The sequence below is a fragment of the Echeneis naucrates genome, chromosome 9, assembly GCF_900963305.1.
Source record: "Echeneis naucrates chromosome 9, fEcheNa1.1, whole genome shotgun sequence".
Classification (NCBI taxonomy): Eukaryota; Metazoa; Chordata; class Actinopteri; order Carangiformes; family Echeneidae; genus Echeneis; species Echeneis naucrates.
The window spans coordinates 7,079,309-7,094,467 of record NC_042519.1 but is presented as its reverse complement, the minus strand read 5'-3'; the positions used below and the strand labels follow the sequence as shown (position 1 = coordinate 7,094,467).

General features: G+C 39.9%; 1 protein-coding gene across 1 annotated transcript in view; it reads left to right on the top strand.

The window, feature by feature from the left end:
- Nucleotides 1–990: 990 nt before the first annotated feature.
- LOC115048784 (multivesicular body subunit 12B-like) overlaps nt 991–15,159 on the top strand; it is a 41,805-nt gene continuing 27,636 nt past the window's right edge. The window contains exons 1-5 of the mRNA XM_029510536.1: nt 991–1,117; nt 5,971–6,066; nt 7,845–7,935; nt 8,980–9,109; nt 9,260–9,370. Coding sequence (XP_029366396.1) covers nt 1,025–1,117; nt 5,971–6,066; nt 7,845–7,935; nt 8,980–9,109; nt 9,260–9,370 — 521 coding nt within the window. The 5' untranslated portion in view covers nt 991–1,024. The remainder of the gene's footprint in view (nt 1,118–5,970; nt 6,067–7,844; nt 7,936–8,979; nt 9,110–9,259; nt 9,371–15,159) is intronic.

The following is a 15,159-nucleotide window of genomic DNA, read 5'->3' as shown; positions in this document are numbered from 1 at the left end:
GACATTTTTATTAATACAATATAAATCTACTTGTTAATATCAAAGATAACAGCAGATTTAAAAATACTTGGGTACTGCAGTATTATCACCAATGGTCAATTCTATATTGTATGTCTTACTCCTACATTGTAGACTTTACTGCCTTATTTTTCATTAAGGCAAAAGTTTTCTACAGTCATTGTTAACGTGGTCTTGGATTTCACAGACACACTATAAAAGTTTGTATACTGTCTTTGAGTGCATGGTGGTGTTTTCCATGGGAGACAGAAATAAGTTTGGATGGATTTTTCTTTAGTGTGCCTGGATGAGTCTCAGCCCTGATGTTGTGCTGGAAAACAAAGCTCATTTTGAACAAATTAATGTTACAAAGAAATCCTTCATCCTATTAGCTAATTTGCTATCCTGTTTCATTTGAATAAGTACAGCTATCTAACATTTGTTAAAGAGACAGCTGTTTCTGGAGCAAATCCCCTAATTCGATCAGCTTAATTGCAATAGATTTTGTAAACATCAAGATTGAATGCAGCAACTTTGTCAGTTAGTACAAGAATGCTTTAAACCTAATCTAATAAAATTGCATAAGGGAACCTTTGCGAAGCCACTTACCCTGTTAAAGGCTTGCATATCCATTAGGCAAAAATTCCCTTGGACAGGAATAGATAGCAATTGATTGGGACTTCCTTGAAAATATGTGATCACTCTGCCTAATTTGTGATTTGGTGAAGTCATTGGGGGGGTCTCCAAATGCTGTTTTGTCACTGGTCTCACTTGTCATTTGATTCTGGATTAGGCAGCCACTTTTTCTTCTAGATCCTAATAAGCCTCATCAAGAAGTCAATAATGTGGTCATTTCAAACAAGAAAAACTTTGTCTGTTTTCCATGCATTGACTAAGAGGGATGCACTTCTCATTTTGGTGAACTGTCTGTATTTTCTGTATTTTTCTGTAATGGAATAGTATTTAAAATAATCTATATTCTTTGTTAAACAGGTATTTTTCCCACTTTTGATCTCATATCTCCAACATGTCTGAAGTCAGCCACCAGCAGCCTGCAGACCCGATCTCAGCTGTTGGAGTCATCACATTGCTCAACAAGGCCCCTGATGGCTACTATGTTGTGAGTAATAATTTTAAAATATAGGGGACTTTGTGTTTTCCCAGATATTGGTGTTTTAATGGGATGAGCTAAGCTTGGAATAGGCTCAGAAGTAGAAGTAGTACTCTTTGCGGCTGGTTGTACATGTAATTGTTGTAACTGTCATCATCATCATCATCGGCGGTCACTCGGGGGTCGAGTAGGACCATCCTCCTCCTTGGTCCTTGTGGGTCTGCAGGTGGCAGAAGAGGCCAGTCCTGGAACCGCATATTTTTGTACAATGTGGGCAGGGGTAAGTGGTGGTGGTGGGTTTGGGTTGGGCCTTCTTGGCAGAGGCTCTCTCCTTCTGGAGTCTGCGCTTGTCCGCAGCATGGCAGAGGTCGCTGTTGTACTGTGCAGCACCCTCATGGACAAGCCTACTCCAGGTTGTTGCTAGCAGTGTCTTCCCAGGACACTGTTGTAACTGTACAAAACAACACACTGCCAGGATGTTGGCAGCTCTCCAAGGTGTTTTTGTTGGAGCGGTTGGATGACTTATTCATTAAGTTTACTTTGATGATTAGGAGGATTCCCTTCCTGACAGTATTACACATACTCCTGAGGCAAAGGTTTAATTATGTGTGGTTGATGCCCACCAAAGTTGTCTTTCTTATACACAAGTATGACAACATTGATGCTGTTAATGGAAATGTATCACTATGGGAAGTAGTGCAGGATGGGCATGCATCTATCCATGAACTTTCTCTCATTTTGAAAGAACTGGGGAGGATAAAATATTAAAAGATATGTAAGTTTAACAAAGCACAAAACCAGCTCAAGGGCAGCTCTCTCTTCCTCTCTCTTGCTCTTCCTATTCAGACTTCTCGCTATCACCCTACGCCCCCAAACCCTCCTTCTTCCTCCCAGTTCTTATCTCTTCCTGCTCCACCCTGCACACCCAGCTTGTTCTAATCTGTGGCAGATGATGGTGGGTTGGCATCAGAACGGAGCCACTGGCAGGGGAACTGTGTACATACCACACAGTAGTGACAAACGGAGCGAAACCCCATCAGACTTCCTCCTCTGCTGCTCCTGTGTGCCAGTATATTTCAGCTGACATGCAAATGTTATGCCTGTTCTGGGGGACTAAAAGCTGAATGTGGCAGTCATTTTCTCAACATATACTCATTAAACTGTAAATACCTTTGCTGTTAGCTTGCAGGTTGTACAGCAACGGTTGGAAATAGTGTGGACTGGCTGCATCACAAATGCAGATATAGTGATAAACATGGGAAACTGTCATCTCACTACATGCATCAGCTCATTTATGTTTTCATATTGATTATGAATTCATGCTTCCACAATGCAAACACGATTAGAGCATTGTCATTTAGCTGATTCATTAATTGAAAAGCCAGAGTCAGCTCACACCTATTGAGACTAGTTACTTATTTGTTTTTGAACTGTCTCATAGTGGGAGCAACAGTGTAACTGGCTATAAACTTTACAGACTGGGGCTTGTCTTGAATTGACCAAACCATAAAATAACTATAATGGAGTTAAAGATAGGTGACGAAAATAGGGAACAGCACAGCAACAGACGAGATGTTTACGCTGATGTTGGCCCCTCCAATAATTTTGCCTCTGGGGTCTGGCAGACAGAGCTGTCCAGCACCCTGCAGAAGAGACACTTTGCTGTGCTGCAGAATTTTATAACTGAGCTCTGACCAAGATGTAAACTTTTACTTTCTGTAGCTATTAGAAAATCTGGTGTGTGTGTTTTGGTTTTTTTTTTAAGGTTAAACATGACAGTAGGGTTACAATACAGATAACCAAAGCTATCAATATCAACAGTATACTTATGACAACTAAAAAGTCAACTACAAATCATATTCCAAAACATAATTCAAGGCTTTTCAGACTCTGGAGCACAATTTCAAATGTATTTGTCTCATCTCCAATTGCATCTTCTGAGCATCACTATGTGCTCTTTCATCTACAGGCTTGAAATACAAACACAAATTTAAACACTCGTATCACTGTTTCTAATGCAGCACTGAGAAGGGGAAGTCTCAGGATATTAGCCTGTATTGACTTGTTTTTCCTTTCATACCAGACTTCTGTTCAAATGCCTCTTTGGTTCTGACTGTTTACCATACTTACCATACTTTTTATACAGCAGATCAAAGAGTTGATTAACTCTTTTGCTCTCTGATACAGTGCGCTTACATCTTGACACTTGAGCAGGTTGTTCCAACACAAGAGAGCACAGGCCCAGATCAAACACTGTTCCACCGGGATCAGGAGCTTTGCCGAAGCACCAGCAGCCACCCAACATCAAACGCCACGAGTAAACCAGTGCACATTCACACACACTCATAAGTTGCAAAGGAAAACTGTGTATTTTGAATTTCAACCCACCATTTGATGTAAATTAATTCGTGAAACATAAGTTTATTTTAAGAAGCCTAGCTTCTGATTAGCTATGATGCCTAATAGCTGTCTGGCTATTTTTGAGGAAGCACTGTACTTAAAATGTGTTGGTTGTTAATAAGGAGAACTCATTAGTTATCTTGGCAAGAGAAGATGAATACCATTTTTGTTTGGGAGCTATAGGACAGGAAGGTGCTTAGCCTAGCAAGAAGACTGGAACAAGGGGAAAACACCTAGCCAAGCTCTGACTAAAAGTACACAGCAGCACAACTAATTGATTAAGAATATGTTTAATCTTGTTCCATTTGTATAAGCACAAACAGAAATGTTACAATGTTACCACAAGGTGGTGGACTTCTCAGGAGTGCTGGGCAAGCAGTTGCGCAAGTAACAGAAGTAGCTTAGGAGTTCCTTACCGATTAAATGAAGCTTTAGAGTTGCTGTTAGATGTTAAACTTTGGAGAGAACCACCCAGATCCCTAAACCTTTGCTTCCAATGTTTAGCTGATCTAATCGCTCAACAGCACCAGCAAGTAAGCGAATGACCCCATTTCCAGAAATGTTAAACTGTTACTGAAAATGAAGCTTTCAATAATGCTGTAGTTATTTAATATTTCGTTTGAAGGCAGTTTATCTATTTTCAGTTGATTAAAAAGGATCCAAAACTGTTTTTTTTTTTTTTTTTTTAAGTTTCAGTTTTTCTGTTCTTCTTTGAACGGACTCCCCCCCCCGCCTTGCACCTTTAATATGTTGTCTCCATCTGGTTCCATTCTCCAGAGATTTTTCATTGTATGCATTACGTCTTTTTATTCACAGCTGTGCTTCTCAATGCTTCATGGTAACTTGCGGGAGATGTCGGTCTCCAGAGATGCTTCATAGGAATATTCAGCACCCCCTAAAGACTTATTTCATAGGTGGGCTTTTAGATCAACGTAAGCGTATGATTTTTGGAAGTGGCAGTTGAATCTGTCGCTGCATTTTAAATCAATTGATGCAGCAATACTTTACTGTCACAGCCATGACGTCTCTTATTAGACATGTGGCACTTTTCTCATTGAAGTCTGTAATGACAGAGCTGGGCAGTGGCAGCCTTAAAATCATCGCAGAAGAAGAGCCCCCACAACTTTACCCATGCCTCTGCTGCCGTGGCTCAGCAGTTGGCGTTTCACATTCAAGCTGCGTAGCATCCTTGCTGCCGGCAGCTGTGGCAGGATGATGCCTGAGGTGCCTCCAAGGAGGACTGTGCCCTCGTTACTCCTCAACTTGACTTTGGGTTTCACAAAGCGAGCCCTTTGTTTACGCTGACAGGATGCGCTGGCTACTGACCTGGAAAAAGTGGCCAAGACGGGTTGTCTTGTAAAGAAGAGGGAAGCTGGTGATGTATAGGCTCCTTCTGGGGCCTTTCATGGAACTGCTGTTGGAGACACCCCGCAATCCCTCTCCCTGCTCATCTTGTGCTCTTTCTCTCTCTCGTCCTACTATCTGTCTCTGTTCCCCACTCTCCACTCTCATCCCATCAAGTCAATGGTGGTTTTGCATGAATCTCCCCATACCATGTTTCCCCCCACCTAGTCGTTGGGGTCATTCATCATTATTGTCAAGGGGGTAATGTGTGTGGGTGGGTGCAGAGATCTATGACTTCTTCATTTGAATGAACCTCATTAGATTGACTCTTCTTTGTAAAGGATCCCTTTAGAAAACAACTCTGGCAGTTATTTCAGTGATTCTCACATGATAGCCAATGGAACATGACGTTTCAGCCAAGCGTATTTGCTCGAAGGATGGAGGAGTCTGTGTGATGCAGTCTGCAGGTTATATTTTGCTTTATCGTTCTGCCCTCCACACCTACATTTACATAGCAATGTTGTTTAGGACCTTGAGCTTGACTTGTGGTGCCCACATGCTGTCAATATGATGCAGTCTATTTTTTTACTGACTCCACTGATCATTTACAACCATGAAATATCTTGTTGTACAAGGACAAGCTGCTTAGGTCTCTGGATTTTGACTTATTTAGACACACACATTGAATTACAGTGAGAGTACTAAAGGTGCAGTTTTCTCAGTTTACCTGTGTCTTGGGATACAACTGCAGGTTTTCTTAAAAATATATATATATTCAACATTTACCCCAAATGTGATTGTTGCTTTCCCACAGAAGCACGTTGAAGTTTGGTTTCCTTATTAGAGCAGATCCTTGTCAGGGCATCTTTAATCAGCCTGGTCCTGAGGGATGATATTTTTAGCCACCTTTTTGGAGGCTAAGACTCTTTTACCCACGCAGAGCACTAATGAGATGGAGTGCTAGTGTAGGCAAGCGTTAATTAAGGCTAGTATGCAAGGGAAGAGGCAAAAGAAACACGCTTGTGGCATACATACATTAACTTTATCCCACCTCCTGCATGTTTTTTTTTTTTTTTTTTTCACTCCTTGTTTTTTTTTTCCTCTTTTTTTCCACATAGGTTGCAAAAACAACAGATGGCTCTGACGCCGACCTGTGGAAGGACGGCTTATTCAAATCCAAGGTCACTCGTTACCTCTGTTTCACCAGAAATTCTGTAAGTGTGAACATAAACTTCTTCCTTTCCCTATGCATTCCAGAATAACACATCATCTACAGACTTTTTTGTCTGCGAGCATCTATTATCTCAGTTTTCTTCTGCTAGAATATCTTTTCGCACTTTGCACTTTGATCAGTGAAAGTCCCATTTAAATAGACTATCGTAGGCCGTGCAATTTTTAACTTTTATATATATATAATGGATTTGCATTGTATATTCCAGATGAATAATACCTCTGTGAGATATTTTTCATGTGTTGGCCCTCCTGAGGATATAATTTATGTTTATTCATGAAATAACAATGAGCTGTATTTTAACTATTCCAATTTATTCAATCAACTGTGTCCCTGTAGAGAAAACTGTAACCAAACAGTGACTCTTGAAAGCTGATGTACATATTAGTGTGAATATGAAAATACTGCTTTTATATGTAAGAAAATAACTTGACCAATAAAACTGCCTTTACTGTAGTTTTGCTATATATAGAGTTCTCAATTTCTTATGTGGTTGAAATGATCTTTAAATGTTCCTCATAATCTTCTGTAGCCTCTGTAGTTATAAACACACTTCCTAACATCTTCTGGATTATCAACCTGTCTAACCTCAATTCATGCGTTTTGGTATTAGCTGTCTATTAATTTGCTTTCCATGGTTGCAAGTAGATAAAGTAGAGAGTGCTATAAACAAAACCTAAATTTTTGTTATTATTTATTATTATTTTTTTATTATCAGATCAACTTTAGGACTTAATCAAGCTTTGTTTTTTGTTTTTTTTTTTATACAATATGCCCTTTAAAAGCCACGCGATTTGGCAGAGGCTGCCTGGTGCCTGAGCTCAATCTGCTCCACAGTTTTGTATATAGCATACAAATAGCCTCCCCCTAGTTCCTGTATATTATCTTAAAATGTGTGTCCATTTTGTTTTAAAGACTTTGACACAAATAAAACATGACAGAGCCATCAACAAAGGCTATTTTGTCTGCCAGTCAATGGAGCTCCCACTGTAATTGTCTATGACAAAAACAGATTCTGTAAAATTAGCCCCTGAATTATGTGGGGGGAAATAAATAGTTTGTGATTTATCATACTCTAGGTTGGAGGTAGATAGCCCCTTTTGTCAGGCCCTGATGGAAAAAATCTCTCCAGTAAAAAAGAAAAACACTAAAAAAGGTTCCATGCATAGTAATAACATTCATCCATATTTCTCCTTAAGTCAGTATAAAAACTATGAATAAAAAATGTCTCTAATGGTAATGACTGTCGGGCAACAGTAGCAGTGGAATCCAGCCTTTTCGGACGCATCAAGTCACGGCTGGCTCGCCCCACTCTGTACTGCTGCTGTGTATTATTGCAATTTATTATGACAAAAAATGAAAATGTAATGGGAGGCAGGGAAGAGTCATGCTTGAAAATGTCAACTACACAGTCCCTGATTGTTTTTAACCAGTCCCATTCAGTTGATCAGACTGCCTGCTCTGTCTCCCATCATTCCACAGCTTCTCGCCAAAAGGTTGAGAATGATTACAAGTTCACAGATGCATTCTCTCATTGCAAGAAAAGGCTATTAGAGAGTAATTACTTCAGCTATTTTGTCAACCCTTCTCTTTAGAGACTTCCTGAGCTTTTAGTAAGTCATTGACTCTATTATCTCTAAATTTTCTTTTCCGAGCCCCCCCCAGAAAATCACTAACCTTTTTATTTTTCTTGCCATGTCCTTTTCGGAGTTGAATTTACATAGATGACATTCAATTTCCTGCATGTGCTCTGTTTTTCAGGGGCCCGACGTCATTGTGGACATGAAACTGACTGACATTAAGGACACGTTGCCAGAGGGCTTCACACCTGTGCAAGAGACAATGGACACAAGTAAGTAAACAGTCAATACCAACCACAGGCTCACTCCCTTCCTCTCCTCGTTTGTTCACTCCCCGACCAGCTTACACAGAGGTCCTCAGGGGCAGCTTTGCTTGAGATAGTGAATGTTTTATGGGTGCAGGTTAGCTTAATTTATGGCAGACTGTGGGAATAAAATAAACATTTTGCCCTGGAGGTATAAGAGAAGAGAATCATGAGTCATTGTTTATCTCAGCTGGAGCTGTGCTTTTCTTTATGAGGGGCTTATTTATTTATGTATTTATTTGGGGAGAGGACGAGTGGATGGGGGTTATCTAATATTAATGAAATGCATTCCCCAATGCTTTAGTGCTTTTTGAGTGCTATGTATTTCCCCCTCACTATCCATGGCTTAGAAATGTAATAATATTTTGGTGTGGGGAGTGAGGACAGCTTGTTTATTATTTTTATTATCATTGCATTTACACTGCACTTTCTAGTGTTGCTGGGGAAATAAATGAGCAAGGCACAGATGCAATATAGGAAAGCATGGCAATGTTTTTTCTTTTTATTATTTATTTATTTCTTTTTGCCAGAATGAAGAAAGGAGATTATGTTTTGTTTGGCTATGGTGTAATTTAATGTTTTATTACTTCATGTGAATCCATGTTTAATGTATACATGTGGCATTATGTATGAGTTTCTATCTAGAATCTCCACTTTAAATCCCTGTTGTGCACTAAAGCTGATGGAGGATTCACTTGCTTCTGTCATTTTACCTACTAAAATGATGAAAATGATAATAATGCATGTGGTTTTTGTGGCTTTCTGCTGTCCAGCGATTTCCCTTTGAGCATAGCAAGTCACCCACAAACTGATATTAGCTCATCTCTTATTCTGAGGCTGGGGAAGACTAAATAGCAAAGCACAAACAGGATTTATGAATATATATTTCTCCTAAAGGTTCAAAATGTCTTTGAAAGGTGATATCCTTTAGCCTGAAAGAGAGAGAAGGCAGGACTGAATATGTGACCTCGTATTCCTGTCTGACAACCCCATGTGTACCTGACTCATCAGAGGAAACTGCTATGAGGAAGAAGAGGCTCTGTGTAAAACTCAGCCCTCGTGCAGCTGCTGAAACGGCTGTATGTGACATCCAGGTTGTTGCGAAGTCCAAGTACCATCTTGTTAACTACACCTGCGTAGGGTAAGCTGTTTGGCACCTGGAATACATGCAATCATCATGTTTTGTATCTTCTATCAGTCACTATTTTGTGAGATTGTGTGTATATATATAAAGTCTAAAACTTTCATATTTGCATGAAACACTCTGAGTCTTTTCCTCATCTTTACACAGTGAGATTAATAGCATGGGGATATGGTATCGAATGGACATTGTTCCTCAGCAACAGTTATTCAAGGAAACACCGATCACACCCATCACTGATACCCCACCCAAAATACTAAGGTAATGTCATACTTCAATACTAAGCAGCACCTCTTGAAGTTCAGCTTTCTACCTTCCTATCTTTTCTTTTTAATACTCAGTGTACTCATGCTGTTGTTGCGCTTCTGTACCATATGTACCACAATGAAGACACAAGCAATTGATCACTCCCGGGCAATCTGCCGTAAAGGTTGTGGCTGGACAACGAAGTAGCGAGGGTGAACTGGAGAGACAGGCTAACTAGACAGGATCCCCTGAACAAGAACATGAGTTCAATGAGGGCTAAACTACTGCTATTTGTGGTGTGTCCCAGGAGGCAGAGGCAGGTCGCTCCTCTGACTGTGTTGACAGGAGTGTTGTTCTGTGCAGACAAAGAGGAGGAGATGTAGCCTGGAGAGGGAACGACAGCTGCAGAGGAAGGGAGGAGAGCTTCAAGATCTCCACCATGCTAGAGAGAGAGTGTGTGTGTGAGTGAGTGAGTGTGTGTGTGTGTGTCGCCTTCTCTTCTCATGCTGCTCTGGCTTCCTCTGCCTCAGGCCTCTCTGAGAATGGAGCAACCCTTTGTACTGTGTCCAGATCAAACAGCTCAATTATTTATTGCAATGAAGAACTTGGGGATTTCCACAGCAAATTGTAAATAAACAATTGAGACTCCTTCACTGTGGCGGTGCCGAAGTGAGGGAAGCTTGGCACAGGGTGCTGTTGGCTTTGCCAACTTGAATTGCTATGCTTTGCCATCCTGTGCTGGGCTGAGTAGAAGCCACTTAAAAGCCACAACAGGCCGGAGCAATGGATGCCAGCAGGCACATTCAAAACAGAGCTTTTGTTCACAAGGTCATTTAGTGGGATGAAAAAGTGAAATGGACAGCCATGAATTGAAACCCAAGTTCAAACTGCATAGACTTTTGTGAATCATCCATATTTTGGAAGTCAGTGGTCAATAATCTTTGATGTATTGAAGTGATGGCGAGAGCTCAGGCCCATGTGTGTGCCTTCAGAACTTTTCCCGGTAATCCTCAGTTCTTTTGAAGCCCAATTTCAAGTTGGTGAGGCTCAGAGGCTAGAATAAATTGCACCTCGAAGCGACTCACACCCCCCCTTGATGCCTGCTGAGATCACAGGCTGCTGTTTTTGTATTAACATTAAAATTCATTCCACAGTCAAAGAGTCTTCCTTTTAGAGTATTTCCATCCATAATGCACTGACATATAAGGACGGGACTGTAGGCAATTTAGACAGTTGCAGTTCTTTGACTGTTTATCTGGCATCCACACTGTGTAGTTACATGAACTTTAGACAGCCATACATACAGCTATAAATACTTCTGTAGTTATTTCACATTCACAGATTAGATGGTTTGACACCCCATCATTTATACACATCTCCTCAACTCCCTGATTGCCTAAGTAGGTACAGTATTACAGTGTAACTGTCTCTGCAGTATCACCCCACTATTCTTTATTCATATTCAGCAAGAGAAAATTCTCTCCTCCATGCCTCCTTCGGGCTATCTATAACAACTTTATGGCCTTTGGAGAATAGCACCTCTTAAATTTAAGTGCTCTTTACAGTCAGTGGAAAAGATGTTTTAAATACAGTCAATAATGTGTAAATTTTTAATGGCCCTTATAATTTTGAAAGCTTCAGTGATCCCTCTCAAATGTTACGTTGCCTCAGGCAGGGAGAACTTGTTAGAGTTGTGTACAAACGTAAACTGTAAATCAGGTTTTTTCAGCAGTGCAGAGCTGCAGTACACACTAACTACGGGGTGTTACATCATTATGAGATGCACACACTTATTGCATCAAGACTAAGGTGTTATATTTGAATTGTTTTGTCAGCTATACAGGATATCTGTAGGTCCTGAAAACTTTTCAAAAGCTTTAAATTCAATTTCCTCAAATATGAGCTTAAGAGGGTATTTAGTCTGAAATTGAATTTACTAAAGTCATAGCTACTTTCTTTTGCCTGCTGTAGGCTGTAATGTTAGTTTTTGTGTATGCGATTGTTGGCTGCCACACTGCTACTGTTATAACTTATAAGTGGGAGCCCTGAAACAGTGAATTGTGCTGGTATGACACTGCTCCATCATTACTCCACCAGTTTCATGGGCAGATGTCAGTTTTAGCAAAAACTTCACTCAACTTAACAGAATTATGAATGAAGATAATGATTATTTTCCATTATCAACTATTCAATTAGTGTAATGAAATGTGAAAAGTAGATAAATTTGTTGCTTGGAAATTCCTCACAGCCCAATGTGACATCTTTGTATTGTTGTTTTGTCTGTTCAACAGTGCAAATCTGAAGAGATCCAATTTATTGTTACATGTAATAAAGAGAGGCAGCAAGAACTAAAATTATCTACTATTTACTACTGCTAATTATCATATTTTTGATGGAATTGTGACTAAACTAACTGATTTAATATCAAAATAGCTACTAATCAATTGATGAAATGATTAGCAACTTTAAAAAGTATTTAATTAGTTAATCCATCCATCCTTTTTCTGCCAACAATCCAAATCCAGGCTTCTCTAATTATTGTAATTATACAATTTAGGATTAATTTTCATATTCTGATATTAAGCTCTAAAAAAGTGATAAAATAATAAAGAATAAATGTTCATATTGTCCCTACTGGTTGCCTGTCATGCAATCACATCTCATTTGCTGCAATCATGAAAAAGGTAAATTCTGTGTGGTGTTAAAAACTCAGAATTTTAACCTGCCACAGAAACTCTGGGAAAGGGAATCTTGGGGATTATTGAATCAAGTAGTAATTTCTTATTGGCTCAGGCTGTTGCACCATACTAAGCCACTAAAACTGTAAGTGTTAGGCCCTGGTGAGCAGTCTGCCATGCAAATGCACCTGAACCTTGTGTGTTTAACGTCTTTTTATCAACTTTGTCTGAAGCATTTCAACCAGCGACAGTGTTCTGTTTTGATTCATCGCTGCAGTCTGATGTCAACCACTTTGGCTTGTTATCTGTCAAGACAGACCGTATCAGCCGCTCCCTGACTTTATAATGTGAAAAACCTGCGCCATCCGGTCAGCTTTTTTAATGTGTCCAGTAAAGTATCCCCCTCCCTTCTTCTCCCGGCCTACGCTGCCATTTGTTCTCCTGATAAAACTGTCATTGCTGAGGCTGATATCTGACCTCTACAGTGACTGCTAGCATAAATTAGCCTTGTCCTAATATTGCAATTTCTTTCACTTCACTCAGAATCAAGGTTTTTGACATTTTTCTTAGAATAATAGGCTATTGTACACACAGACACTTTTTAAATCAAACTGTACAGCGATAAAAATGTCAAGGCCAAGCATCTTTTTTTTCCCCCCTTCAACATCGTATAGCTGGCTTTTACTTTAACACTTGATGCCTAGAGAGTCATCAGTGTCAGAATTGGCATGCATATCAATACGTTTTGGATTGCTCTGTCTTCTACCTGTGACACACCACACATTGCTGCAGCTCTGCAGGAGTATTGTATCAGCTTTCATTGCACGCTGGTTAACCAAGACTTCCCACTGCACACGACTCGTGAGAGAAAGAGACACTGTGACTGTCAGTGTGTCGCCTGACAGATCTCCCATCTGAAGTGCTGAAGAACAATCATTCCCCAGCTCAATCTCATTCATTACTTTGTTGTGTTCAGAAAAGTTGCAAAAAGTAGAGGTGATCAAGCAGAGGGATACAGAGCAGTGCCAAGAATGATCGAATGATCAGCTAAGATCTGATGGGCTCAGACTGTTTGGTGATTTGCCACCAAATTCAGAGAGATTCTCTTTTCAACACCTGACACCAAACTTAAAGGAGGATAATGATGGGTGAGAAAGCAGCTCCCACAAAGCAGCACTGTCGGCACATAGAGGAAGGTGTGGAGATGTTTTCACGGGGAAGACTGGATGTGTGTCAAAACAAGCGCTTCCAGCTCTCTGTATCGGAGCTCTGCCTTTTCAGTGATATTACTCTCATCCTCATCTTACCTCTCCACTGACTACCACTTGTCTGTCCCCACTGTCTCTCCCACTTCCTCTTTTTCAGTTTTTTTTTTTCCCCCCAGACAACTCTTTTCCTTATTCCGTGTGGAACAACACAAAGAACACCATATAAAAAAATTGTGGAACTGAAATTCATGTTGTCAAGTAATCCTTAGTGTCTTGGTTTGTGTTACAGCACTAATATGATTTTAACTCTGGCAGATTTCAAGGGAACATAATACTCTTGATCTGCGTTGTAATTACGTAAATCGTGCAGGCCGCGTTCCCAGTTTTACTATAATTTGATGAGGAACTACACTGTAATTGAATATTCAAATTAGAAATATGTGTCAATATGGCTCTCCTTGCCTGAAATGAGGATTAATTGTTGTCAAAACTCCAGTGGCCGACATAATATGAGCCCCAACACTGCTGTTGATTAGCAAATGCACTTGCTATGTTTTTGTTTTAAGAATTAGTTGTCTAATTGAGTTGCCATATGTTCCTCTCTCCAATGCACCTAAAATTGTATTTAGAAATCACCAGTTTGGATTGAGACAGTTTGTGTTGGAGACAGATGGGAAAAACAACCCTGGAGGTTGCTAGTCGAAAAGCATTTCTTGAGCACATTTTCCAGGTTTAATGTGTAGTCTTAAGGAATTAAAGAACCACTTTCACTCTTTAGATACATAAATAGATAAATAGCCAAACATAATACTTTCTTTCCCTCTCTGCTTTGTTTCTTCTCTGAGCTAATTTAACAACACAAACACAGATGCCTTAAAAGACATTTAAACCCCCCCCCCCCCCATGTTATCAGTCCACAGGATGTCTCTGTGCTTTGAAAGATGTGTACCTTTCTTCCTCAGCAGTGGAATCAACCTTTGCAAGGTAAAAGAAGACTGCATTGAATATGGCAATCGTTCCCACAAGATTGATGCCAACCTTTTAAAAATTCACCATTGGCCTGGGTTTAACATGGCCAAATGCTGATGTAAATGAGAAGGAGAAAAGTCGACCCTTTCACTGCAAATAAATCTGAGTTGCAGGCTTCAGCTCATAAATACCACAGCCCGTCAGAAGTCTTGTTTTATTGCTCTTGATGGAAATTATTGCATTTATTTATCTCATCCAAAGAGATAAGGCTTTGGAGCCACAACTCACATGCAGCACTTTCGGAATATATGAGCTGTACTAAATTTAAAAAAATTTGGATTTTACACCCCTGTAAGCGAGGATTGATTATGTTATCCATAAACAGACCAAACACAGAGCATGATACACACTTCATTATTTGCAACTTAACACCTGCTCATTTCCAAAATCTGTTCTCTTTGTTATTATTCAGCACTGTTTTCCTGCTCTCCCTATCCAGCTTTCCTGCCTTATTCGTTTGCCTTAACAGCAAACTCTTACCGAACACCTATATATTCTCTAATCAAAGCAATTCACTTTTTTAATGACATTGCCAAATGCTTTGCATTATCATTATAAGATCATTTGTTTTATAATGCCATCCCAGACCATTCACTTCAGAGCATGTCATGTTATGCAGCTCTCTTGAAGCTGAGAATTTTTTTTTCCTGCTTGCTGTGGATTTATCGATCCATAGGGGTGAGTCACAGGGTGTAATTCATGATAGCTTGATTGATGAGGATTTCAATCTTATATGGTTTGTTAACTTCAACTGCCCACAAAGTGCATTCTGTGCTGTTTTCTGTAATACAAGGCCATGAAACGGTGAAGGGGGGGGAAAAAAAAAAAACAGACCCTTGAATAATGGAATCTCTCAGTTCCTCCAGAATTAACAAGATCCTGCTCCAAA